Source organism: Halichoeres trimaculatus, unplaced genomic scaffold (genome assembly GCF_033239565.1).
Source record: "Halichoeres trimaculatus isolate MK-OKI-2021-1 unplaced genomic scaffold, fHalTri1.1 fHalTri1_scaffold_19, whole genome shotgun sequence".
Taxonomy (NCBI): Eukaryota; Metazoa; Chordata; class Actinopteri; order Labriformes; family Labridae; genus Halichoeres; species Halichoeres trimaculatus.
The window spans coordinates 12,796,040-12,823,772 of record NW_027437197.1 but is presented as its reverse complement, the minus strand read 5'-3'; the positions used below and the strand labels follow the sequence as shown (position 1 = coordinate 12,823,772).

The 27,733-nt window shown below is 38.9% G+C and overlaps 1 protein-coding gene across 1 annotated transcript; it reads right to left on the bottom strand.

The window, feature by feature from the left end:
* Window positions 1–17,739: 17,739 nt before the first annotated feature.
* On the bottom strand, window positions 17,740–26,901 carry LOC141808870 (eIF5-mimic protein 2-A-like). The gene is made up of 12 exons (XM_074695625.1): window positions 26,770–26,901; window positions 26,066–26,139; window positions 25,611–25,787; window positions 25,334–25,428; window positions 24,225–24,290; window positions 23,944–24,079; window positions 20,794–20,903; window positions 20,379–20,549; window positions 19,915–20,061; window positions 19,441–19,579; window positions 18,689–18,811; window positions 17,740–18,443 (listed from the first exon to the last, which is right to left on the bottom strand). Exons 2-12 carry the CDS (start codon window positions 26,127–26,129, stop codon window positions 18,412–18,414), a joined length of 1,260 nt encoding a protein of 419 aa, XP_074551726.1. The 5' UTR covers window positions 26,130–26,139; window positions 26,770–26,901; the 3' UTR covers window positions 17,740–18,411.
* Between the last annotated feature and the right edge of the window lie 832 nt (window positions 26,902–27,733).

Here is a 27,733-nt window from a genome sequence, read left to right as displayed (position 1 = left end):
GTGAGCCATTTCATGTCCTTGCTGCTCTAAGTAGATCCACAGCTCACCTTGTTAGTAAGTTAACTGGGTAACTAAAATGTGTCTTAGAAGAACATGTTGAGACTGTGACTTAAAAAAGAAGGGGAGCATTCACACACAACATGAGATCTAGCTCTCTAGTTCTTTGCCATTGTGCTCTTTAACTCAACAAAGCCCTGACTGCATGAAGTTTCTCCATCTGAAGGATTTCTACTACAGAAACTTTCATTATTTTTTCTTTTTCTTGCTTGAGTATAAAACACGATGTAAGAATATTACCTCAGGGAAGAAAAATAAATCAATTTTAAGTTGTTTTCCAACCAAAAGTTTGAGGAACTTTCAGTTCCTCAAACTTCACTTCCAGAAACTAAGTGGTTCCTGTGAAACCATTGTAGTCTTTCTACCAAGGCCTGAAATCCAGTGAATTTTGCAAATCAGGCCAGTGACTGGACAAAAGATAAAAAATAGTTGCACAACACCAGAAGACCACTAGAGGGCAGTGGGACAAAAATTGATGACCATTCAGCAAAATTGATACCACAGAGGCCAAACAAAGACTGACATTGTTATACACAACATCACAGTAAACCTTTTAGCACCAAGGGTATTTAGCCTGTGCTGGTGTAAATCATGCTGTACTGCACTGTAGATGAATTTGTTGAATATACATTTGAAAGGAGAGAAGTTGAGGCGGCAAAGCCACTCCAAAAGCCTGCTTGTTCCAGGGTTTATAAAATGATATTTAAAAAAAACATCAACAGTCTATTTTCTTTAAAAAACATTTCTAAAACACTTTTTAATATTCGTAACATTCAGCGTGATGTATCCCTCTCAAATGGGTTTAGACTATCATGAAAAAAAGAATCCGGTGGGAATATTTCTAGAGGACTTTGACTGTGTTTAAACGGCTGTTGTAACCTCAGTTACTACTAATTATCCATCTGAAAATCTCCAATTTGTCAACAAAAACAAGATGAGCTCTGAACACTGACTCAGCTTTTTTTGGTAGAAAACTAAGGCACTTGAATCTACTTCAAAGCAAAAGCCAATCTTGTTTCTGATTATCCTATTTTGCTAAGAAGGTAGGCTATTTCAGTGAAAGAAACCTTTAAGCCAATATGGTCTCTGAGTTGTAAAATGTGGTTTTTGAATGGCTGTAACCGTCACTTTCTGAATTGTGACTGTATAACTTTTATGTCTGGAAGATGTCAATGTGTAGTGTTGTACTTCCTTGGGTTATTTCTTGGGTTTATGATCTTATGATCAAGGAAGCCAGTGTTTTTATTTAACATGATTGTCTTGCTAGAATTTAAATAAATTAACTGCTTTGCATAGACATACTTGAGACAGGGAGGTTTCTAAAAAATGACTCAGGTTCAGAGTTGATTTCACAGTTGCAGTGGTCAGAAGTTATCGGCAGTAGATGTGAGTTACAATATACTTTACTGTTATGTACAGTGAGACTTTATTATTTATTTAGACTTTTTTTTTTTTTCACTCCCAGAGTGAGCTCACAGAAAAAAAAAACTCCTGTTTATCTCATATGAAGCTGCAGTCAAGAAAAGGAATTGATGATCTGCTGGTGCATGTTTTCCTTGTAAAGCCAACTGTGGGAGCATTGCAATACAGGTTCAAAAAGGTGTAAAAGGAGGAATGAAGTAAAACCTTTTTAACTCAGCTCTGTGGGGCTGTGAGATTCATTCAAGCTGCTGGTCCCCTGGAGGCTCACAGCAGCACATCAGTATAGAAAGTCAAGATAAGCTTTCTCCAAAGCCAGGTAATTATTCTTAGCTAGCCAGTCATTAATAGAAAGCCTTGAAAGACAGGGTTCATTCATTATTTGTTTCATTGCACAGCGCCTAACATCTCACAGTGAGCTGTCATCAGTAGGATACATCCCACAGCTCGTGCAGAACATCCAGGCAGAGTGGGCACTTATTCAGCCTGTGAAGTCGTCTATCATGCAGAATCTGACAGATGGTTCAGCTTATTGATTTTATGAGGATGGCATGGTGGGAAATGTCTACTGGTGTCATCAGACACCAAAGACCCTCCCACTGCTTAATATTTAAAAAGTCATCTCTTTTCAACTTATTGTCGTGTTTTCTCTACTTAGACTGAAGCGTACTGTATAACAAATCAATGAAACACTTCAGGGAAGACTGCAAAACTTGTCTTGAGGCTGACAAAGTGTAAACTCCTGAACTCGATGGGCAGTTTGACAAAAAAGTAAGAATCGGTACTCATTCAGCTCAGAAGCTGTCCATCATGCAGACTCTAAAGGACAGTTCAGGTTATTGATTTCACTAGGAAGGCTTGGTGGGAGAGACCAGTGGTCCTTTCCACTGCTTAACATTTATAAGTTCACAAACTCTATACAACTTCTGCTGGTGTTTTCTCTGTTCAGGCTGAAGTATACTATATAAAAGAAATCAATGAAAGACTTCAGGGAAGTCTGCAAAACTTGTCTTTTGGCAGACAAAATGTGAACTCCTGAACTTAATAAGCAGTTTGACAGAGAGTAAAAATCTCCATTGTGAAATATGGACTGCATTGATATGAGATAATCCAATATTGCCATACATTCTCAGCTGCAGAAGCCAAAGGTTATCATACCTTAAAAACATGATCCATACAATTTTTTATACATCCTCTGCTGGTTAGCTTAATAAGCTTTAATTTCACATTTTCACTCAATAGATTTACACAAAATTGATATTATCATTACTGTTGGAAGCAGCTGCATAACCAACATGGCATCCCCTGTTATTAATGTTTGAGATCCTTGCCTCAGGCTGCTTCATTCTATCCTAAATAAAAAACAATAAATTAGTTTTGGACCATGACTCTGCAGTCACGCTCCATAACTCTGGTGCATGGTCTATTTTCCTTTCGATTTCCAGAGGGGAACTTGCAGGTGAGAACCTCATTCTCAGCCTTCAAGCCATACATGCATGCACACTGGACACAGTAGATCATCTCTTCTTCGTGCTGAATAAATGTCTTCCATATCTTTGAATCTTGTTCCCTGCACAGTGTTTTATAGTAGTAATAAATCATATCATATTCTAAGAAGCCCATCTTTTAAATAATTTAACATTCTTACAAGTACAAGTCTACATTTTTGCTTTCCCCGTAAACATGTGATACAGTCAGCTGCACTGATTTAATCACATGTTCATTAAGCATGCTTTTATTCCTCAGGGAACTCCACCGGACCAAACTGCTGTCAGAAATATCATATATTCATGCATCCCAGAGTGCTATTAAAATGATGAAAACTGGTTCTGACAACCAAAGCGCTACCTCAAAATGTTTAATGAGCCTGCTGCCAGTGATTGCTGTTGTTGACATGAATCTGCACAAACACTCACTCACTCAAACACACACACAAGAATAACAAGGCCCTTACAGGTAATTATTTGACGAGGCAGATTCTTCTCATGAGTTGTCTCCTAAACAATGAGGTGCAGTAGGCCTCACAGAGCTGCTTTCAATCAAGACAGAAGGATTACAGTGGACTTAGGTTAAGCTTGATTTCCATACCCCACTGGTGGATGTACTTTATGAGGTTATCTCTCTCTATTTTTTATGAGCTCAAAGAACTGGACTACCGGATCCAGCACCCAGTGCATACTATTGACTGTTAATAAAAAAGTCTTTGGAAGTGCTGTAATCCTGGATTTTTCCTGATTGCCAGCACAGAGAGAAGTCTTTGATTGCATGAAGATGAGTGACTTTATTAAATCAAATCTTGATTAAATATCCTGTCGATGTTTTTTAGAGGACTTTCAGGTGTCAGTCTCTAGTTTTAAATATTTTTGAACCAAATGACGTCAAATTTTGTTGTAGTTGGTGGATTTAGGGTGTGTGTAAAGAAGTTACAATGGCAACAAGCATGGAGACATATTATAGGATTTCCAAGAGACATATTAAATTTTAAACGCACCAAAAATCAAGTAAATAGAAACACCTCAGTAATGTCACATGTAGATCTTAAAAAGGATGGCAATTTTTTTTACTCACAGTACTTTTGGAAGCAACTTTAGGGCCTCCTCAGGGACAGCTCTTGATTGCTTTGAAAGGGGGAAATCAAATCGATATATGATAACAAAATAGCACTAACTTATCCAATTCAGTCTATGACACTCTTCAAATTTGTTTATAAAGAAGATTTTGAGACAGTTTTGACAGTCTGTGCGATTTCAATGCTTGAATTTAAAAGCAGAGGTTATCCTTGGAAAGATAATTTCCAGGAGCCCCAACAGTTCAGTGGCACTTTGATCAGTTTTATTTTTTATGCTTTGAATTCACCATTCACCTCCTCACATTGGCTGAGGTGATGGTGGTCAGCTTGTGTGCTTGAAGTCACTGGCTGCTGTTATAAGCAATCATATGTTTGGCTACCAACATGCTCTGCCGCTTTTTAGCTTGAGTGCCAGAATGTGTTTTAAAAGCAGTGGCAGAGCGATAGTCAGAAAATATAAACAGGATCTGTGACAGTCCCCTCAACAAATAAGAACCCTTTTTACAGGATGGTGCGAGAAATTACTCCACTGCTCTTCCTGTTTTGGAACCTTGTTCTGAGGGTTTGAAAATTGATTTTTCAAAAGTATTTAGCTGTTTACTGAGGAAAGTAACATGTACTTGATTTAGAAACAAAAACAAACAAAAAAACAATGTGAAATTTCACCATTACACACAGTGCGCTGGCTTTCCATGGCTCCCACTCATTTCACTCCATAACCTTTTTTAAACTAAAATGTTGTTTATCAACACCTACTCCTGTATTTGTCCTACTACATTATTTACTAATAAAATTGTTGGTCATAGCTAAATCAGTTTAATGGCTGCCTGAATAATATTTAAAGCCACTGTTTTAAACAAATATTACAGAGTTGCTGTGGAGTTGCAGGAAGTGGACTTCTCCCTGAATCACAGACAACAAACCAACTTTTGTTACATGTGTGCTTGCTGTACATTTTGTTTCGCATACATTCTTTTCTGGGAGCCATGTCTAATAAAATACATTTTTCACTCTTAAATTTATAGTTTAAATCTTCAATAATTATACTATGCACTGCATTGTTGTTTGCATGGGCATGCAATGCTATTTCCCACGTGTGCTCTCCCATATGTGTTACAGTTCTGCTGCAGCTTTCTCTGGGGTTTATGTTGGCATTTATATTGTTATCACTCACACACTGCTTTATCATGTTCCCTGCCTGTAAGAATTAGTCCAGCTGTCTCTTACAGAGAAAATGAAGGCTTGTTGAAGGCTTTAACAGTGCTGATTGTTTTGATTCCAAATACAAATCCCTAGTTTATAATCTGTGTCAGCGTGATATTAAAGAGTCCCGTTAAACATTGTTTGTAAGTGCTGGCATTGAATTAATGAGACCATTAACAAAAATGTACCACCCATTTGAAAGTTGACAAAACCCTGAAGTCTGGAATTGGAGACACTATCAGCAGAAAGTAAGGCTGTATGAAAACTTCCTCCTACTCCAGCAATTTTCCCTTTTAAAGCATATATATAAAGATAAGCAGACAAATTTGGGATTTTGATTGTGCATTTTGAACCCTAGGAGTACAATCCAGCCACCACACTGACTTCAGTGTTTAATGAGATTTAAAATTCATGGAGCAAAAGTAAGTAGCTCTTTACTGGGATGATAAATTTCCCGCAAATTTAAAAAAATATATAATTTACTTCAACACACATCAGTGTTCACTTTGTGAAACCCTTTTAAAGCCGACTTATGCACACACATTGTTAGGGGAGTTAGGCGTGTTTCTTGACAGGATGGGCAAGTTATAGTCTTCCAGCTTTGTTCTGTGGAATCTGAACTTTATATAACCTGTACAAAAGATTTACAGAGTTCAAGATATTGACTGAGTGTTCTTACTGTGGTGTGTCACTTTGGAGCTTTGACCTCTACTGGAGCCAATTGGGATCACACCTGCAATGCTAACCAAGTATACCTACCAATTAAATTTAAAAGATCCGTATACTACCCAGAAGTCCAGAACAGAATCATGTGTCGATCTAACCATTTGGCTTTGGAAAGTTCAGACTATTGCGTTTGTTTTGTTTACTACTTGACTTTGTAAATCCAGGAAAAACAATAAGGAGCCAGCATTTTTTTTAGAGAGGTGTCAGTCATGATGCCACACCCTCTCTCTTTAAAATTAAATAGCTGAAGAAAACAAAGAAGAAGAAAAAAAAAGGAAAGTAAAAAAAAAACTTTTGTCCTGAAAAATCATCTTGGACATTCATGAAAACACTGTGATGAGAATTTATTGTAAGGAGTCAAACCATCTTAGAGAAAAAATAATTTGATGTGTATTTTACCTTTGGGCGTTGACTGATGTTCTCTCTAGAATGGAGGCAGGGTTCATGATCTATTTTGCAGCTAGCCAGCAGGGGGCCTCGTAAATTTCCTGGCCATAATCTGATCCTAATTAATGTCCACTTCAATAGACAGTTGTACATCCTGAAAAAACGATTTCTGCCTTTATGTAGAGGCAACTCCAGCCTATCACATCATCATATGCAACATTTAAGCACACAGAAAGCTATAAAGTTTTTCTACCCTTAAAAGTACAGCTTGTTTGTGGTAAGGACTTAAACCCTTAAAGCTGGGTACACATTGGATAAACACTCACACCAAAGGGGATGTCAGTGCAGCTGAAGAAACTGATCTTTTACTTGCTGCTAGGTTAAGCTATTTCTATTTTAATGTCTTTTTAAAATAAATTTCTAAATGAGGATCATGGCATCCCCAGTTGTAATACAGCATAGTTTTTGTTAAACACTAGAAACATTTTAAAGGGGTTTAACTTAAGGAAATTTAGCTGGAAGCACAGCAAGCTGATTGATAAGTGGGCAGTACAAAGTGCATTCCATCTAGTTGTGGAAGCACTTTTTAATATCTGGCTACAGATCTCAGGTAGTCACCGGCCACTACACGTGTCTATGGTGATGTAATGACTTCATTTAAAATCCAGAGTTTAATTCCTCTGAAAGTCTGCACAGGCATCTTGAAGCACTGAATAAAAGCAGAAATGTCAAGTGTCTATGAGCCAAAGACTCATTCCACACACAGGAATGTACACCAAAAGCTACACAACAAGGTCAGCATGCACATTCCTTCATTTGTACTTGTTCTATACACTCTCAACATGCCTGTAAAACTCAATGTCTATTCCATGTGGAAATCTTTTAATCATTTGGAGAAGCTGACCTCTCGCTTAGCAAGTGACTCCACTGCAGAGTGCATACATTTAAACTTTGGTCAAGTCAGATGTGTTCATTGATGCTGCAGCCTTTGGGGAGAGAATGTTTAATTCAGAGAGATGAGACTTTCACCTTTATAGTCATGGAGGCTGGCTGATGAGAGCCTGCACTACATCTTTTATATCTATCTCATTCTTCATCTGAGGCATTATACTTCTACTTCTGTTCATTACATTCAGCTGCCAGACAAAGAAAAAGGCCACTTCTCTTCTGAGCCAGTGATGAGTTCACCATACCAGCCTCGGCTCTGTGTGTGTGTGGAACACATTCAAGGCTCTGCTTTCTCCTCAAGAAATCTTTCAAGTTTAGGAAAGGTATTTTTTTTTTTTAATTCATTATCTGCCAGATTTTACCAAGGTAACATGTACACATGCTTTAAAAGAGGATCGATTCAATTCAAGCGACAAATTTGAGGTTTCTCTTAAAATTTCCATCTGTGTTATACTTTGTTGCTTGCGCTATATAAGACTTTTGGGATAATATGGGTAATATTGTTGTGATTCTGTATATGTATGGCTTTGCTGTTTAGTGTCTTGGTGCTACGCTGCATGCATTCCCTTTTGAGTGTTGTTTGTTTGTAGATACGTGCCCCGGCTTTGCTGCTGTGTTTTCTGAGGTTTATGGAGTTACAATGTGGCTGTTATAATGCACACCGCCTGCATGACTTAGTCCCAGTGTCTTCTATCAGCCAGCAGAGATAAATCAGGGCTTGTTGAGTGCTCGCTGAGGCACTAACAGGGTTGGTTATTCTGATTCTCAATACATTTCTGCGGCTTACAAGCTGCAACACTTATTCTTATTTAAATCCCTTGCCCTATGGATAAAAGAAAAGATTTTTGGATATCTTTGTTTGGCTGAATCAGACCCTATGTGGCAAGGCTTATATGGGAAAAAGAAAAGATTGCCCCATGTGTTTAAAGTAAAATGCTGCAGTCAGTCAAGTACAAAGGGCAATTTTGAGAATTTATTATCCTCTCTTGCTCTTTCTTTTTCTCTCCCTCCCTCTGTTTCTTAAGAAAGAACATTAAGCACAAATTCTTCAAGGCTTGAAAAACACAGATATAGTGTTTTTCTTTCATATTTTAGATTCCTTCATTTCCATTTCGATCTTTTTATACTATCAGTGCTTCTTGTGTGCCCTTATACAAAAGATATAATGGGCAATATTTCTATGCCTAATTGCAGGAAAGAAGTATAATACACCAGCAGGGATTTGCAGGTGTTATTAGTCATGCTGTCAGTCACTGTTATATGTTGGGGCTGCTGAAAGTCTCAGTTTAAATAAGTAGTAAAATAGTAACTTCTCCATTCTGCTCTCAACCTCAGATTTAAATTATTATAACTCATGCTCAGTTCATTTTGTACATTTTGAAACACATTGGGACATTCATTCATTACAAGTGATTTTGCAGGATAATTACTTATTTTATTAAATGAAGAGTGAAAGAATAATACTATATGATTAACTTAGCTTGACTCAGAAACCAAATGGCACCTGTGAAATTAACTGACATTGAGCAGAAAATGCAGTGCAGACAGCAGATCAGCAAGACCTTTCTTTAATTTTGCAAGTTCAGATGCTAAGACTGTCTGAGGTAACGACAGTGCAAGGTGGAAACCTGGCAACTCTTGCAGCCTGAAACAGCGGAAACTGCAGAGGGCCGACACTTTTATGGGATTAAAACGTTGGTGATATAGATTTTTGCTAATGTAGTATTATATCAGACCAATGAGGTGTAACACTACACTGATGTGCTGTATTCAAAGTTTCAAAGGAGAAACAGATACGCTAACAGATAGTGATGATCTGTCATCTCAACTGGGACTGTGTGTTCTAAGTGCATGTTTTGTATTAAAAGCTCCCCCCTCCTCTACCTGAAGGTTAGATGTGATGTCTTATTTTAAGATATTAAAGGACAGAAATGAGGCTGAATTCCTTGAAAGGATGAGGAAAATCTGCCAGTGATTACAATGAAAAATACTTGTTTAGTGTCTCATATTAAGACATTACTCTAATTACAAGAAGCAATTTTTTTTTAATTCTTACCTCAAAGCATGGGTAGAGGTCCGTAAATTTCATCACACTCATAGTTAACCACTAGACAAAGTTTTTTCTTATTTCTTTGAAATTAGCACATAACTTCTTTAAAATAATGTCCAAATTTGTTGTCGCAAGTCACAATTGGTAGGTTACTGTTTCTTCCAGTTTCTTTGAAATGTACTCCAAATTGCAAGGTAAGAAGGTGACGATTAACAAATAATTTATTTGAAATGAAATCACAACTCACCACGAAATGTTTTTAGAAGTATCCCAACATTTCTGCTATTTCCAGAGAAGCAGGTGATAAATAGCTGCTTAGTTCTTGAATTAAGAAGTTAGGTTCATTGTTTCCTCTGATAATAATCTTTGAAATGTTAAGTGAATAATTCAGTTTCCCAATAAGCAGTTGATAGTTGGCTATTTGTTATTTCATTTCACCAAGTTCTTTAGCACCGAGTTTAATTATATGCTTAATTGAGATCACATGCAAAATGACATACCTTTATGATTAGGCCTATAATGTTTAACATGATACAACTGAAGGCTTCAGATGTGATATTCACCAAGAGTGGGGTTGTAAATTGGCCTTACCTGATTGTGATAGACACTGCAAGTACAGGTGCACTGCAAAACAGCCAGAATCTGGCCAGAAGTTATGTGCTAATTTTCATCAAATTCTCATGAAATTTAGGGGTCATTTCAAAGAAATAAGAAAAACTTTGTCTAATTATTACCTAAGTGAGATGAAATTTGTGGACCTCTAAAGTAAAGTGTTACAGGAAAAAAAAACAATAAAAAGCTGTTACTAATAGGACCCACACTGAGTGATGAGGACTGAGAACACTGAGCTCTGACATCTGCAATGTTGTTAAAATCTGAGCAAGTTTTGGGTTTTTATCATCCTCTGCACCTTTGACTTCTTGCTGGGATAAGCAGATATAAATATTTGTTATTTGTTTGTTCTCTGTTGAATGTATAAAAGCTTCAAAAGATGCAAGTTTGCAGTTTCCTCTGATTCTGTTTGTTTTCACACTGTATTCCTCGTGATTAATTAAGTTCTGGTCATAAAGAAAACATGTCTGCTCCAACATACTGCTCCGACAGCATGGAGCTGCTTTAATTGGGATGCTTTCGACCTGTTTGCCCAGTGGTGTGCAATGATGCATGGATAAGACATCATTTTCAGAGCAGCCTGAGCAAACATTCTACAATCACATCATATTTTTTAATGGAGTCATGAAACAAAACAGCTACTGGAAGTCAGTTAGAAGAAGTTAAACATTACAGGTTAAACAAGCAATCCCAGCTGTTGTAAACTCAATTAAACCATAGTCTCCTTGGATCAAGAAAAAAAGTATACTTTGAATTATAAATGCTGCCAAAAAACCTTGAGGTTAAGTGCACAGACTGTCAAAGATTCTATGAACTTATTGCTGCCTTTTAGTTTTAGTCCTACAAACTCAAACTTGTTTCCTAAAACCTTCCCCAAGCCTGGTTTACTCCTCTTCATCTTCTGCTTCAAATGATGAAATAAGGTACGATGATGTCCCCTATCACCTGTGCATATTCACTGTATTCTAAAAGGATTTTAGGATGAAAATTGACATCCTTCCATCCAATATGTCAAACACGGATTGAAAATTAAAATTAAAATTGAAAATAATAAATGGACAATAATCAAAAGCCTGTGAAATTGAGGTTAAAAGAATGTGTGTCCTACATCATACTCTGACTGTATTTAAATACCACAAAGACTGGGAGTGTCATCTTTTAACTTGCTCGGTTGAAGTAGACTAAACCATCATTTGACAAGCACAAATCAAATGCTCCAATGAATGCAAAGTGCTACATTTTGGGAATAGGGGACTGATGGTCTAAGAGAGGTGTGAAGGAATTCATTACTGTCAGAATGAGACGACCATCGCCCAGCAGGTGGACAGCACCGGGACTTCACTTCTCAGTCCTTTTCATCTTTGCAATAAAGTCTTTGTCTTAAAATTTCACAGCAATTCATACCCTTACATAACCCAATCAACACCCAGACAGTGTTTTGTTCGCCACAGAGACCTGAATGCTGCGTAATCCCTCTTTTTGGGGGTACATCAAGTTACTTACATGGAAGAATGAACTTGATTGTGCTCTAGCTCCGTTTATGTTGAAGTTACACAGTGAAATTACTCTTACACTGTGTAAGGAATTTAGCCAAGAGAAGTATGCAACAAAATAAGCTAAAACAAAAGAAAAACAACACATTTGATCAAATAATTTGAATGTAATCAGTTGTTGAGAGGGTGTATTATCATTTCCATTAACTAGAACATTAGTTATAAAGTTATAATGCTAAATGTCCATTCAAAATGTGTAACAGTTTACAAACCACATTTTCAAATTTATGTTATCCCTGAATCTGTCTGTAAACTGTTGAAACAGATCCCTTATAAAATACAGCACAAGATCTTCATGGTAAATAATGATTACATCAACTTTGAGTTTATTGGCAATGAACGCAAAAGAATGCAGTGTCACAAAACAAAAAAAAACAGTCTTCATTTAAAATGTAGGCACAAAGCTTTCTTTTTAAATGAACCCCCAAAGCAGAAGACTCAAACCTTGAATACACTCATCTGAAAAGCTTCTTCTGTTGCTTATCCAATCCGTCCTTGGTGAAGTTTCCCTTATTAAATCTTTAAAAAGGACAGTGTTCTTCTGTTATATTCGCTATATAACTGAAAAAAAAGAAGTAATTTAATATTAAGTGTATTCCTCCCCTCTACTCTGCCATTCCTTACAAAAACAAACAGTTTTGTAGAGGCTTTTTCATGTCTCTGCACAAGCTGTCTGAGTCCCTGGAGCTGCTGGTGCATAAACGGGCAACAGAAAACTGGAGAGCTGCGTGCAGACCGAACACTTGCACTCCTTCTCTCCATTCCAGAGTCATTATGCCACACTCCAGGGAGACTCGTTAAAAACATTCTAGAGATGCAAACTTTCATTCCATTTTCAAGTTATCAGCACAGTTTGTCACAGCCAAAGTGTTGTGATGTAGCTTTGGAATTCCCAAAAGGGCGCTGTCAAAGTGCCCACCCCTTCCCTTCCACTTCTTGCACAGCTTCAACTGACTTCACTCACAGTAACCTCCCCTGAAACCCCCGATAGCTGAAATAATCAGTGGAAACTCATGAGAGGGCAACACAAGCTGCATATGGGTGGGGGGTGATGATGTTTACTCTTTGAGCCATCTTTAAAGCTTTTCCTCCATATGGACTCAAAGACATCCAGGTTCCAAACTGTGGCCTTGAGTGGATCATATTTTTTATTTGTTTAACATCAAGGCCACCCATCCCTTTGCTTCTAGTAGTTTGTAAACAGCTATCAGACCAAGGCCACTGAAGAGGGAAAAGGATAAGCCAAGAGAAAGTAATGATCTTTGTGATGGGACTCCATGTTGACTCAAGTCAAGCTGCTAAATCCCTTGACTCTCAAAGCCAGGCCATTACAAACTGGCCTGGCTCTGCATTCATCAACAATGGATTGCACCATTTGTCGCCTTTATCTGATCTGTCTCAAGAGCAATCTGCTTTCACAAATTTATCTAATGAAATTCGAACTCAAAAATGCCCACAAAGTTGAGAAGCTCTGTGCCGTTTGCTGCAGTTTTGTACCTCATTGTGACTGAGATGAGCTGCCACATCTCCGCTGTGTAGGGCTGAATTGCACTGTAGTATGTCATCCTGACGGTGCTAAATTCTCTCCAAGATGAGCTGGATGGAGAGAAGAGTCCTTACTATTTTATTTAAGAGAAGATTCATGGAAAATGTGATGCAAGTTTTGTAGTTTATATCTAGCTCACTTTGTGGGGAAAGCTTGAAAAAGTCAACTAGCTAGAGTTTTTAAAAAAGGAAAAAAATGATGAAAAATAATAGTTATGATAATAATAAAGCACTGTCATGCCTGATGGCAAGTTTTTACTTTTACAGCAATATTTATAGCCTGGAATGTAGGGACCCCATTAGCTGTGAAGCCTCCCAGTAATTTCTTCATAAGAGGTCTGGGTCCAGCATCTGGGTCCAGACCATAGACTGTAAAGTGGACAGTGTAGCTCTGCCATTTATCACTGTACGGTTTTGAAGCCAAAATTCCCCCCCCCCCACAGGCGCAGTCATTGTAGCAGTTTGGAGCCAGAGTCTGCGCAGTAGAGACGATAAGGGATTCTGGAAGAATCTAAGTGGAGCTGGGTGTCAAATATAATAATTTTTTTTTTTTTCAAGATTCTAATCACTTACTGACTCTACCTCCAGACTCATTTTACAATCCCTGAAAAAAATACACGAGAACGGCAGCTGTTAATCATCGATAAACGTTACATAAAGCCTCATTTTTAGCCCCGTATAACTAATGAAAACAAAACTTTTCAGAAAAAAAGAGGACTTGGATACAACACAGCCAAATAATATCTTCAAATCACCACAACAATTGGACGTGAGAAACATTTCTACAAGGTGTAACAATTTTTTAAAGTTTGACCACAGCCCTTCTGGAATAGCTGGAAAGCTGGATTTTTAAACCTATACCGCAGCCAGTCACCAGGGGGGGGCAGTTTTTGAGGAGACCTCACTCCGAGCCGAGCAAGAGGACGTTCTTTTTTCTTTTACAGTCTATGGTCCAGACCCCGACCCCCGTCCACCAGTTGCCCACCCTGTCATAGAGACTTTGATGTGCTGTAAATTAATCTGGTCCTGTCCGGCCCAATCAGGAAGCAGAGAAATAGCATCAAGGGTAAGATCACACTAGCTATCCAAACAATGCCAAACTCGAGCACACCATCCTCCTGCTGGCCAGTGCGGCTGGCGGTCACACTAAATGATCATGAAGCATCTGTTTACATGTTTACACCGAAGCGGATCTCATCAGAGTACCTGAGCATGTTGTACTTGTGTTCACACTGGCCAAATGAACTGGACTTAAGGGTTTCAAAACTGATGATCTCATTTTAGATTGTGTGTTAAAACCAGGCATAAATCTAGAGGTGAGACTTTTTCAAGATCACTTAAAAAATCTTCACAGCCTCTTTAACCTTCTGCACTGTGTGACATGAATTAGTTGATGTCTTTTGGCACAGATGCAGTTTTTGTGGGTGCTGAAGCTGTCACACCCTTTAGTGTATCAGGCCCTCAGGGTGGTCCTCACCAGCTGGGAAAGGGGCTTTTAAGGAGTAAAGATGCTAATCTTTCTGATTATGGTGATCACTAGATCTCATAACATTTGTCTGCAAGACTTGCACGTTGCACATCATGTTGTTTTCATGTTTTATGCTGTTTGCTTAGCCGTGTTTGATCTTTACAAATGAAAGCAACACCATTTTCTTAATGCATCTCAGCCTTCACATACAAGATCTGAAAAGTGTACGTATGGTGCTCTTTTGTTCTATTATAGGAGGTATGAGTCGAACATAGAGTGAAAGGAGATACTAATATTGACATGACATAGTTTTCATATTTCTTGCCAATCAGTGGATGCTAACTTAAGTATGACATAAAAACACAAGTACTTGTTTTATGGTTACTCTGAGATTTTGCTTAAAGTCTGTTTTTCAGTTAAAACGTTTACTTCTTCTTCATAGGTTTTAAAGAGGAAAGCTATATATATGAGGAAAAATGACTGTATATAGTACAGCATATACAAATACAAAATGATAACTACAGAGTGAACCTTGACAGCACAGCTTGTACTTTAACTAGATCTATGGCGGACAAGTCTCAAAGTTCAAACCTGTAGCTGTCATCTTTTATTGGGCTGCCTCTGAAATAGAGTATTACACATGATTAATAACCTTGAGAATAATAGTTTGAGGCTAGAACATTTAAAAGGCAGCTATGTTCTGGCTGCCTCCAGCAGACAAAGCTGGTGAGGATGGCAGCTTTTCCTCGAGGGACTCAGAGAGAGACCAACAGGAGTTGAGCAGGGACAGCTGACAGATAGCAGCGTCTGTCAGCCTATAACCCAAAAACTCTTCAGCCCTCATGGTTTTAAGGGCTTAGCTGCTATTTTCTGTCACAGAGGTGCTCAGTTGTCCATAATAAGACTGCATTGAGGTTGGGAGGCTGCAATGCTTTGGGATGTTTGGCATGAGTTGATCCAAGGACAAACTGGTGGCACTGAGTGAGTCAACATGTTGATCCTCATTTCCATATTCACCTGGGTGCTAAGCCGTAGCATTAAGGTGGTCTCCCATAAATAAAGCAGCAGCAGAGCAGAAAAAATTGAGCTGTGACACAATGCTGCTTGAAATTCAAAGCAAGCACATATCACTTACACTGTGCAAAAACAAAAAACGGTATCTGTATGTACTCAGCTCATCGTGTTATGGTTTGAGGGGGGTTGTATTCTTGGTTGAATGCTCCCCCAAAGTCTCCTCATTAAAAATAATATATATTTATTTATAAGAATGATTTTTTTGCCTCATCTGTCCATTTTGTGACATTATTTGGATGAATTCTGCATTGCAGTCTGAGCCATGTTTACTGACCAAAGCCGCAGTGTGAAATCCAGAATAATTGCTCTCCACAACTCCCCTGGCATATCCTGGCACATTGTGCCGCTCTGTTCAATTCAAGCGGGAAGTCTTACTGCGACTGAATTTTTCAAAAATAAATTAAGTCAATGTTCTCTTCTATTTGCCTCTGACATGCTTTTCATGCCATTGAACAAAATGATTACTTGTTTTCTCTGATTGCTTGAGGGTGACGAGATGAAAACATATAAAAAGTCGCTAAGGGACTGCAGATGCTTCTGGCCTCTGTGTCATTGAGACACGTTAAAATCTGCGATGCATTGAGATACACCTGAATAAAAACAAACCTTGACAAACACTCTGTGTGGAGCAGCATATGTAACAGCAAAATAGCAAATGTGCAAAAGAAACAGATGTGCCAGGGCATCGTGTGCACAGCTCATTATACCACAGCTTCCTCCAGTATGAGACTATGCCCAGTGCCTGTACAAAATGGCATGCAGGGAGGAGCTCTGGATGGGGTTGACTGTGCTGGTAACACTGAGATAACAGTCTCACCAAGATGGCATTGCCAGTACTTTGCATGGGAAAGGGGGGCGTTGGGGGCATCATTGCCATTCAGCACTGCACACACTTGAATGTGCGTGCGCTCTCAAACACAAATCTTAAAAGCAGCCGTGTTTTCCCCTGCTGGCTTGTCACTCTCCCAAATTGTTTCATGTTCTTTAGAGCGACTAAATAAAACCAAAAAGCAAACAAATCCTCCTGGGATAGGAAGGTAGAGAAAATACTTATGTCAGATACTTTGTAGCTCTGCCTGTCTAATACTTTCTAGCCTGGTTTCTTTAAAATGGCATTTTCTGTTTGAGTTAGACACTTAAAACTGTGAGACTTAATATGAAGAGGCAGCCTCTCTTAAGGACCTACTGCCATCTGTTGGTGCTGAGTGAAACCAATTATCAGTCAGGATTGTTCTTTGTGCTGTACTGTAATGTAGTGTAGTGTAATATGCCTGACAACTGTAACTTGTGTGGGCAACATTATGCTTTCCACTCAACAAGGTCACTGTTTATGAAGGTGTGAAAAGCTACTATTTTGCAGTTTAGTTTTGCATCAACTCATCTTCTAACCATAGCCTCTCCAGTTCACCCAAGGCTTTGGCAACTGTCAGTGTGATAGCCTGTGCCGAAGTGAATACATTTTCTCGGAAACAATACAACAAATGGTCACGCATGCATGAATAAATCCTTTCTACAAGAACAGATAAAAGTCGTGCTTCAGTGCTTGTTTGATGCCCAGGCCTATCCATGTAGAAAGTTTGAAATAGAAATTCTGGTTGGATGGAAAATCAAGTTTCTCCGACAGACTAACTGCACCAGCAAGACGAGGTTAAAGTTGTAGCAAACATTCTGAATGAGTTCCGCAGCAGAGCATTATTAGGGGTGTCCTGTTTTTTCAGACTTTGTAAAATGACTTGTAGTAATGACTGTGCATGGACCTCCGTTTTCATAACATCTTGAATCACACCCTCGCTCTCATTTTTTGCATGCCTGACTGAGCCATAATTACCATTTAAAGTGGGATAGGAGTGAGGTGAATGAGATGGTTGTTTGCACCTCAGGTCACGCATGCTACGCTGCCTTTCTTGATTACTTGATTAGGTGAGGCTTGAAGAGTTTAACCAATGGAAAATTTTGATGGAACACAGGTTGATCTTTGACACAACAGATGGAGTAACCTGAATGTCTACAGCAACTTTTCCATGTGACCAGCTGCGCATATATAACTAAAATATTTGACTAATTATTAATAACACTTCTCCTAAACTTGCTCATACCATCTTTTTTTATGTGACAAAATGTAGCAGTTGATGCAGTAGTAATGAAAACCGTTTATTTTCATTCATTTTAAAAAGTCAAACTGTATGGTAAAGGGAAACAGTACAATGCTAGACTGGCTCTGTTACAGAAGATTTGTAGAATCATGAAGAGTCATTTCATGAGGCAATGCATCTTTCACCATTGCTGTTTGAAATGGCACATCTGCACTAATTATGTAGACAGAACCTAAAAAGTGGCAACAATTTAAAGTCTGACGCATGATTGGCAGGATTTGAAATGAAGTTACAAAACAGTTTGCCTTTCAGAGCAGAAAGATATCGTGGTTACACAGATGGGCCTCTGGGAAATAAGAGCTCCATGACTAAATATAATAGCTGTGAAATGTGCCTCCAAACAGACTAATTTTAAAGGGAACGATCTATTCCAAAAAAAGTCCCCCTTTGTTACCCGAGAGGGGTTATGATCTATTCAGCTAAATGTGGCACTGTGACCAGCTCCCAAAGGGTACAAAGAAGAGTACAAGCATTGATTCAGAAAGAAAACATGTCAAAAACAAGAACAATTTCTGAGCCCTTACATTACAGTTTAACTAGATATGAGGAGGTAGGGAGTAGAAAAGGAAAAATAGAAATAAAGAAAGTCCTCTGATGCTATGTTAATGTTAAATACAAGTAAAGATTGTAGTTATAGCTAGAGGTCCTCAGTCTGCCTCCTCCTCCTCAGACTCAGACTCTGGAAGAGAGAAAACCTCAGTCAGCATTCTGCACCAACATCGATGCACACAATGATCACCCCCAATGTCATTTACACAAGGACGTGACAAAAAAAAAATCATTGAATACAGTGGGCAAAGAACACACAGCGGCAAGTTATTCACTACAAATGAAATACAACACTGACACATATTACTTCTACGTCCTACAGGGTGGCTGAGAGGTAAAAGTAAACCAGAAAAAGAGGGAGGCTGGAGTTCTTACCTTCCTCTGCATTCTTTAGCCATTCAACAAACTTTTTCATCTGTTCGAGGAACACGCTCTTTCCCTTGGCAAGGTGGGCTTCGTTGTACCACTTCAGAATTGCCTCCTCACTCAAAACATCCGCTTTAAAAACACACAAAAAAAGAAAGAAAAAAATGAGAGAAGGAACATATATTCTGTTTAACATCATGCTGTGTCTGCAGGTGCTTGAAAAACAATACTTGAGGAAGAACAGCAACATCAATCTGGAAAAACTTCAGCTGCAAATACTGGCCTGCAGGCTTTAGTCGCAGGTTTGAACCCAGTTTTCCACTTCTAAGCCTGATTTATACCTCTGCATTGCATGAATGCTGTGCCTGTGCCATAGATCTATGCAGCTATTTTCCAACAGAGATCTATGTGCTTTGCCTGATGTGCACCTCCACCCAAATGTAACCGTTGCATCCTTTGTGATTGGTCCACTAGGCAGCATCACATTTCTTGCATTTACAACATTGACAGGACACTCCACCCTCTTCGACGTCTCGTCTTGCTATATGATCAACGGCTGTATTTGTCAGCTTCGATTTAATTTGATCCGCAAAACAACAGGTGAACTATCATATAAAGCCACAATGCTTACAAGCGTTTTATTTGAGTATTGCTGACCACATCGACACACAAGAATGGAGTGCTCACACTTTGGCACAGGGTCAGTGCAGAAGTATAAACCAGGACTAATGTTGACAGTCTGATCAACAAACAGGGCTCACCTTTGTACAGCAGTACAACAATTTTCTGGAAGGCCTTCATGAAGTGGATGTTATCATAACAGTACTCCTGGATCTTCAGCAGAAGAGTCAGTTCAGAGAGACCCTGGGAGGTAAAAGCCTTCAAAAGTGGGCTGTATTGCTGAGAATGCAGAACAGGGAAAAGAAGAGTTAGACAGGAAACATTAGATTCACACAGGGGGTTATGTAGGAGGTTTCTGGACCTCTCAGAGAAGAGGAAAAACATTGTGGCTATTTCTCTGATTACTTCCACCCAGCCAGCGGAGTGGCTTTGGGTTGGTAAATCAATTATCTTCTCTTAAAAGTTCAAAGCCTGTAGCAGCCTGAGTTTTAAAATATCCCTAAGGCACAATTTTAGAGGGAAATTCGTGGGTTTCTTTAGATCTCTCATTTTTGAGTGGGTGCCTCAGACTGCCACTAAGTCAAGGATCAGAGGAGCCATAAGAGATGCGTTACCTTTAAGTGTTTGATGGCTTGTTCTGTGACCAGCTCTTCTTTCTTGTTCCACTCCACCGAGCTCATAATGCTGGACCAAATTAGTCCAATCATCGTCTGCTCAGAGATGTTGTTCTTCTTGATTTCCTCGCGGACGTAGGCGATGATCTGTGAGACCCGAGCACAGAAACGGAACACACGTTATTTGCCAAGCAGACAAACCACGGCCAGCCATATGCCGGGACCTTTGACTACTTAAATCCTGCTGAAGTCTGTTGTAATAAGAACATCAGGCATGCAGGAGCAGATAACACGCTCATGTTGAGTGTATTTCAAGGACTTGACACTGATTTTTGTTTACTCCTGCACAGTTTATGATAAAAAGGGACACAGGACAAGGAAAAAGCATTGTAAAGCATTCCTCCCACTGGTATATTCTCTAAATACACTCAACATATAAGGAGCTGTAAACCAACACGACTTACATCTTTGAGTGAGTCCCCACGTGACATCTGCTCTTCAAGCTCTTTCTGTAACTCCTTGCGAGCCCCTATGGACTGCTGGTTTTTGGCAAAGTCCGAAATCTCCTTGAGCCCAGCGTCTGTGAAGTACTTTGAGAAGTGCTCACAACTGCGCTTGTTGGCAGGGAACAGCTCCTAAAAAAACACACAGTCAAATATCGAGGCAGTCCCTGGCCAGGCGAGCCTCCTAAAGCATTTAAACTCCAATGTTCGTTAATTGCTGGAGTTCTCTACACCACAACAGCTTGGAACTCTGTTTAATTCATCCATACTATATAAATCCAAAATTTAATAAAGATTGTATTCACAGTAAACACAGAGAGTTAACCTTGCTGCATCTTAGCCTCACAGGCCTTTGTGTTTGAGCTGTCATTCTCACCATGAGCCTGTTGTCCATGCCAACCTTCCGGAGACTGGCAGCAACAGAGCTGATGTCCTTTTCAGAAAGCCAGGATTTGAAGAGTTTTACAGCAAAGGATGCCGAGACACCTGAACAAATGCAAAAAATTTGGAGTCAGCTGTTGCTAACAGACCTGCCAGGATAAAGTTAGGCCTGGGTAATGCACAGGTAAACAACTCCACAGGATGCAATAAGACAGGTTTTAAAGGGAACACTGCTTGTAAAAACAACAATGCAGCCAAAATTAGTTTGAACCACAGGTGTAATAAATGTGCATCCGTATCTTAATTAAATTCAATATGATTTCAGAGAACATTATTGAAAAATAAAAAGAAGTGTTGAAAATGTGAAAAAGGCTAGAGATATCTTCCACCTGTTTTAAGATCTTGGGGGAGTAGTGTTACATCCAGCCAAACAGCTTGTTATTTGATTGGTTATACAGATAAAGCTATCCAGTTTTTGCTGCCTGTGTTTACACTGTCAGGTAAGGGATAAAAATAATATGTCCATAACCATCTGCCGTTTTTTTTTTTTCAAACCAGGAGAGAAACAAGTCCATTAAAAAGAATTCACACTAATGATGGCCTCATTTATTCTTCCTTTCTGGAATACTTCCCTAAGGCAAAATGTAAACTAATTACGCTCTCTCATGCTGATTTAGAGTGTAAGTGTGTGTCGGCTGTCAACTGAACTTTTTGCGGAAGGTTAGAAAATTAAACTAATGTGAGGCAAAGCAAATAGGTAAATTAACTTGTGCATGTTGGCTGGTTAACAGCAACAGGATGCAAAAGTTGGTCATTTAGTTAGAACAAGCTTGGACTTGTTGACTGCAACATAATTGGCACCAGGTATGAATTTCAAACAAAGCTTTTTAGGAATGCCTTTACTTCAATTTTTGTTGAGAAATTCATTAAGTAGTATGCCAGTATTTGTAAACAGAAGATCATTGTTGGCTGTTAAAAATACAGAGTATAGCAGTGTTTCCCATTAATTAATGAGACTGTGGCGGCCCGCCACAGTCTCATTTGGCTCCGCCACAGTCTCATATGGAGAAAAAAATACGATCCGTCACTCGGTCAGATCATTGCACAGCTGTAATTTCCTACCGCACGTAAACAAGCGAGAACAAGAGTGCGCGCGCACTGGTCACACTCATACACGTCGCTCTTTACTTGATACGTTTGACGCAAACCAGATTCCAGCAACACTGAAGCGGGGCGTCTGACTCTGAGGTTAGTGCAACTTCTTTTTTGGGCATTAGCGCTCATGCTAACTGCAGCCGTGGCCACAGTAGCTCACTGCGCTGTCTGCCTCCATTCACTGGAAGAGGAGCGGCTGCACCGCGCACGTCTCGGTTACAGAGTTTCAGTGACGAGAGAGACCACACTGTTTTAATATCGTAGCGCATTCAGAGTCAGTGCAGGCACAGAGTACAATCGCCTGTACAATACCAACGAGCTGACGCGGCTTATTATTTCATATTCTCCTCTCCTGGGGCCTCATTTTTTACAGCGTGTAAAAGTCCTCTTAAGTTTCACTTACGACGAAAAGGCAAAACGTGCATACGACCAACACTCTTTTCAGATCTATCAGACTCTGCGTACACACGGCTGAAGCTATTCCCCGTGATAAATCACACGGCGCCGAGAACAGCGTAAATCTGGTGACGTGAACACACCTCGTTTCCCGCCTTCAGCACGCCCGAACATAGCCATATATGGTCAATGCAAATGAGTACGTGCATATTAAGTAGCCATGTGCGCTGTGGGATTTTATAGTGACGTCAGCGTAAGACGGTGAACACAACAGACGGAGAAAGCATGGAAGAAGATGAATTTCTCTAAAAGCCAGATACACAGCAATATCAGGGCCTCAGCAAATTTAGGAATCTTTATTTATTTAAACTATTTTCTGCAGTCACTGTAGAAAAAAAAAACAGAGTGAAAACACAACACTCCTAAATCCAAATAAGGGAGCAGAGAGAAGAAGAATCGTAATCTGACCCTTTATCGCAAAAAATATTTTTTTAAGCTGTTAAAACAATAAAAAGGGTTTCCACTTTGCTTCCCTTTCACCTACTCACATCCTCTTGCTCTCTTTTCTCTCATCAGCTTCAAACACACACCTTGTTAACTCAGGTGAGAGAATAACGGTAGGCTACAGTCTCAGTAGCCTGATAACGGATCACGGATCATGGAAATAGTGTAAATAACGTGTTGTTGAAATGCTGTTCAGTAAATTTTTCAAACTATTGTGAGAGAGTGAGTTTTTGGTTTTGTTTCTGAATCAAATTTAAAATATTTCTGATATGCCTTTGTAAGTTTTTATTTATCAGCATACGTTCATGTCCATGGTCCCAAACTGAACTTACTGTAAGGGTGATACGTCGCGCTTAAAAACTTACACACACATTAAAACCGCCGAGGGTCAGCGACTCTGCCACCACAGTCTCCTAAAATCCTGTGGGAAACACTGTATAGTTTAAATCGAAATGATAATAGTAAAAAGAGATATAAAGAGGCAAGTTTTCAACTCAGAATACTTTCTGAAGGCTATACATTTTTTCTCAAATGATTAATTTCTCTCATAAAAAAAGAAGATTTTCCCTTCATTAAAAGCAGAAGGAAACTTCTGAATATGTTTATGTATATGTAAATTTATGTAAAGAAACAAAGCATATAAAATCATCACATATCATAAAATCATCACAAATGTTCAGTATTACTAAGTTGGTTTTATAATGCAGTCAAGAACTTTATTTTTTTTTTCAATTAAAGGGCATTTCCTAGAAAATTAAGGTTTTGGACACATCCATGCAGTGCGGAAGTGAACCTTTTTCAATGACTAAATGACATCATGCTGAATTCCCATTTTTAAAAAGATATGAATGGGAGAACATGGAGTTCCTTTGCAAGAGCAAATAAGGATACAACGTTAAACATTAAAAAATCAGAGGAAAAAAAAGGGATAAAGACAGCGTGAAATAACTTCCCAAAAGTCTTTCGTCCTATCCATCTGATGGTCTTGAAAGATTCTCATCCACCCTTTCAATCCTAATTATTTTGTCTTGGCCAAACCATCTACAAAACTGCAAAACACAACACGCCTATAGGGCAAAGAAATGGGTACCTTCTTTGACTAGGTTCTCATTGAAGAGGCTGCAAAGAATGGAAGCAGAGATTTTGCCGTTGGCCAACAGAATCCCAGTTAGCATGGCCAGCTTGTTGCGCTCAGACTCTGTGAAGCCCTTGAGAAACAGCAGCAGCTGCCAAAAAGCAGACACAAACAGACTCCTTTAGGCTGAACCAATTAATACACACAGTAATTCTGATTTTACTGAGTCCATGAAGCTCAAACTAATGACCTTAACTGGAACTCGGTGTATTTATAGATAACTAACAAAATCAAACCTTTTTGATCTCCTCTTCAAATCCCTTCTCCAAGTATTTATAACGCCTGATGAGCCTGTTAAAGAGCTAAGAGATAAAAAGGAGCATTTATTTGCTGCATCAGTATGATAAAAAAAAAAACACTGAAAATGTATGTCATGACAAAAAAACACCTGGAGGAACACCTCCCATCTCTTTAGGGAATATGAAGCTGGTTGGCAACATGACAAAATATAAAAAAGATATTTGAAGGAGGCTGTGTCTCAGAGAGATTCACAACTCGTAAGACACTAAGTTGGGAAATTTGAGATTGTTCCTCAGTTAACATTTGCCAAGAATTTAGGGATTTCATCATCTATGGTAAACAATGAGTCTGGGGAAATCTGTATAAAATGGTCAAAAAGTGGCCTTGATTGTTAGTTCTTCGGGTGGTAGTGTAATAAAAACAGACGTGATAATAGTGGAAGTCACTGCATGCGCTCAAAGTCACATCCAAAAACCATTGTCACATTGTGTGTATACACAGTTTGTCACTGCAAACACAAACTCGGGCTACAACTGTACCATGCAAAGACATCACATATCTAGGCAGACAGCATTAATGTTGATAAATATACAGAATACAGGTTTATGAGCAGCATATGCCGAAATCCAGACAAGGGAGGCCTTGCATATTTCAGCAAGACAATGCAAAACCACTCTGTTACAGCAAGACTCAATAGGTAAATGCAGGTGCTTAACTGGCCTGTTTGCAGCCCCCGACCTGTCACCCGCTGGAAACATTTAGCATATGAAACTAAAACAAAAGAGACCCCATAAATATGTTGAGCAGCTGATATGAGGCAAAATGATGCTCTACTTTCAAGACTCCAATACCTTTTCTGCTTAGTTCCCAAAAGTTTAAAAAAATAACAACAAAAAGAGATGCAATGATAGACATGCCCGTATTCCTGTTCTTTAGAAATATATAACAAAAATTAATTTTAAAATTAGCACACATTTAATTTGAAATAACATTTTTCTGTTTTAACATCTGAAATGTTGTCTTTGCATGATTCTCAAATTATTGGGAAAATAATCAATTTCTGTTAATATTATTTTTTCAATTTGTTCTAGGTATTGCTATTCACCTGTGCATAAGCCTGCATGGTCTCCATGTCCTCGTTTGCTTTGAAGAGACAGAACTCAGTTGGGGTCACGTCATCTGACAAGGTTCCTCCTGGGGCTGAAAAGACACACATTTTTGATGTGGTGAGCTTTATTCCATATTGGTACAATGAGATGATATACTTTGTATACATAAAAGATCTTACAATTGGCATGCAGATAAAAAAAAAAGTCATTTGTTTCACTTTTAAAGGATTTTTTTCATAGGTAAAGCCAATACAACAATATTGTGCCTCTCACCCAGCATTCCACCAGCCACCAGGATATCAAAGAGAGTTTCAGCATAGCGTCGGTAGTCAAGCTTGGCACCAGAGGCGTCAAGGAACTTGGCGACAGCTTCCAAGTCGGTGCCAGTTTGGTTCAGACCTTGTACAATACTTTCCTGGAACTGGGAGGGGTCGAACCTCTCCTTTTCATCTGTGTACAAGCCAGAATTTACTTGGGTTAATCCTTCTCACTTAATTCAAATGTAATGGAGATCTCCTCAGTCACGTCCAATCCTATATTCATGCTACTCACTACATAGATTCAGATTTATTAAGACAGACAGAACAAAACGTCTCTCAAACTAACTTTTTTGGCGTATGGCAGAAACAAAATTATGCATTATGTAAAATGCTTAAAACTATTAATTTCATGATAGAAGACCATACAGGTGTGGCTTTCATGATTCTCTGGAGGTAGCAGTTCCTCACCTCTTTTCCGGGTTTTGAAACGCTGGCCTGTTAGCGTAGGCTTCTGCTGCCTTTGATTACTCATAAAAGACACGCTGGAAAGAAAGACAGAAAACAATTAGACCATGCGGACCAATAAATCCGGGTATGCTAATATTGGGATAAAAAAAAAGTTAAAGGGCCAACTCTCGGCTGGGACAACTACTCAACCGTCACACAAACTCATTTAAAAACATGTTCCTACTACGAGAGTACCGCTGATATAGGATTCACGGTTTATTCACGCAACGTCCGATTAAACGAGTCCGACATAGCCAGGTGCCCTTGATTGATTGTGCAAAACCTTTATGAAGGCATTCAATAAATATTTGCTGCGCAAACTTCACACTAATACTGACCTGAATTATAGTTAATGTTGAAGTGACAGTAGGAGGTTAGCGAAGCTAGCTTCACCAAAGCACAACTTTAAGGCTTTCGTGTACTGTTTTGATGCAAATTTATCAAACGACATGACGAAGAAAATGACCCTCGGTTTTAATCAAATGTCAACTGGATTTTTTTAAATGACAGAAGAAGAGACGCGGATGTTTTAAACCTGTCTAAATACACCTGCTAACACGTTGGCTAACTGTTAGCTAACGCTTTATTTACTCCCAGATGGGGGCAGTTAGCCCAACTATAAATCCTTAGCATCTTTAATAAAGCAAATACAAACAAAAACTCACCAAAGACCTCGTTCTGGGCAAAAACAGTCCGTAAAATAAAAACTAATACCTCCAGACACGACTGTGATCTGCAGCAGGGAAGAGGAACTCGAAAACGCTTTGGCACATGCGCATTTACGCACAAAATATGGGTCACTACACTTGTGTGGGGGTACAACAGTTCAAAATTTGTTCGAAACTAATAATAATGCAGTAATTGAAACAACTCTAATAAATATATAATTAAATATACGACCTCGTAAATTAGGGATTGATTTTTTTTCTTTGTACTGAGCAAAATAGAGGGATATAAAAATAGTCCTTGTAAAGCAACCCCCTGCGCTGTTCGTAAGCGAACAGCCTAAATCAAAAGAAAGAAGAAATGTTTTGACCCCTCCAAAAATCAGTGCCAGGATTAGTTTCCCAGTAATAAAAATACATAAAATATGTCTGAAAACGCATCAAACTAACACAAAGCTGGAGTTATTAGTCATTGGGTCAACAAGTCGTTGCTATCTAGCATTAAGACACAGGATGGGGATGTTGTGCTGTCGGATGGATTGTGTATTCATGTATGGGATGAAGGGAAAAGTTAAGTGGTGCGTTAATGTATGACTCGTAAATTTTCTCTCTTTTTGTGTTCCCTGTAACTCCGAACTATACATTCATACTTTAATAATGTGCCTCAGTTTCTGCAACAAAAAATGAATTTGGACCTTCCATTTCAACATTTTAACAGTCACTTTTATTTCCCAATGCGCTACATGGGTGACTCAGCCATACAACTGAGAAAGCTATCAAAGCCAACCAAGCTCTTTTATTCTAATTCCCCCTAAATGTACCCATTATCAATGCAAAAAAAAAAAAAAAAGATATGGCACAAAACAGGATTTATGCAGCGCTGTATGTTTTTATAGCAGTTTGGACTCGTTGTTTAATGACTAAAGTGGCAATTTTGATACAGTGTAAGCGTGAGCGTGTTGGA

What these genes read in the sequence shown, in the direction of transcription:
- LOC141808870 (XM_074695625.1), bottom strand. Translation starts at nt 26,129, where the DNA reads ATGAGTAATCAAAGGCAGCAGAAGCCTACGCTAACAGGCCAGCGTTTC. An exon ending in CCATGCAGGCTTATGCACAG is followed by an intron (nt 24,291 to 25,333) that starts GTGAATAGCAAT and finishes TTTATCTCTTAG; the next exon opens with CTCTTTAACAGGCTCATCAG. An exon ending in GTGGGGACTCACTCAAAGAT is followed by an intron (nt 20,062 to 20,378) that starts GTAAGTCGTGTT and finishes CGGGTCTCACAG; the next exon opens with ATCATCGCCTACGTCCGCGA.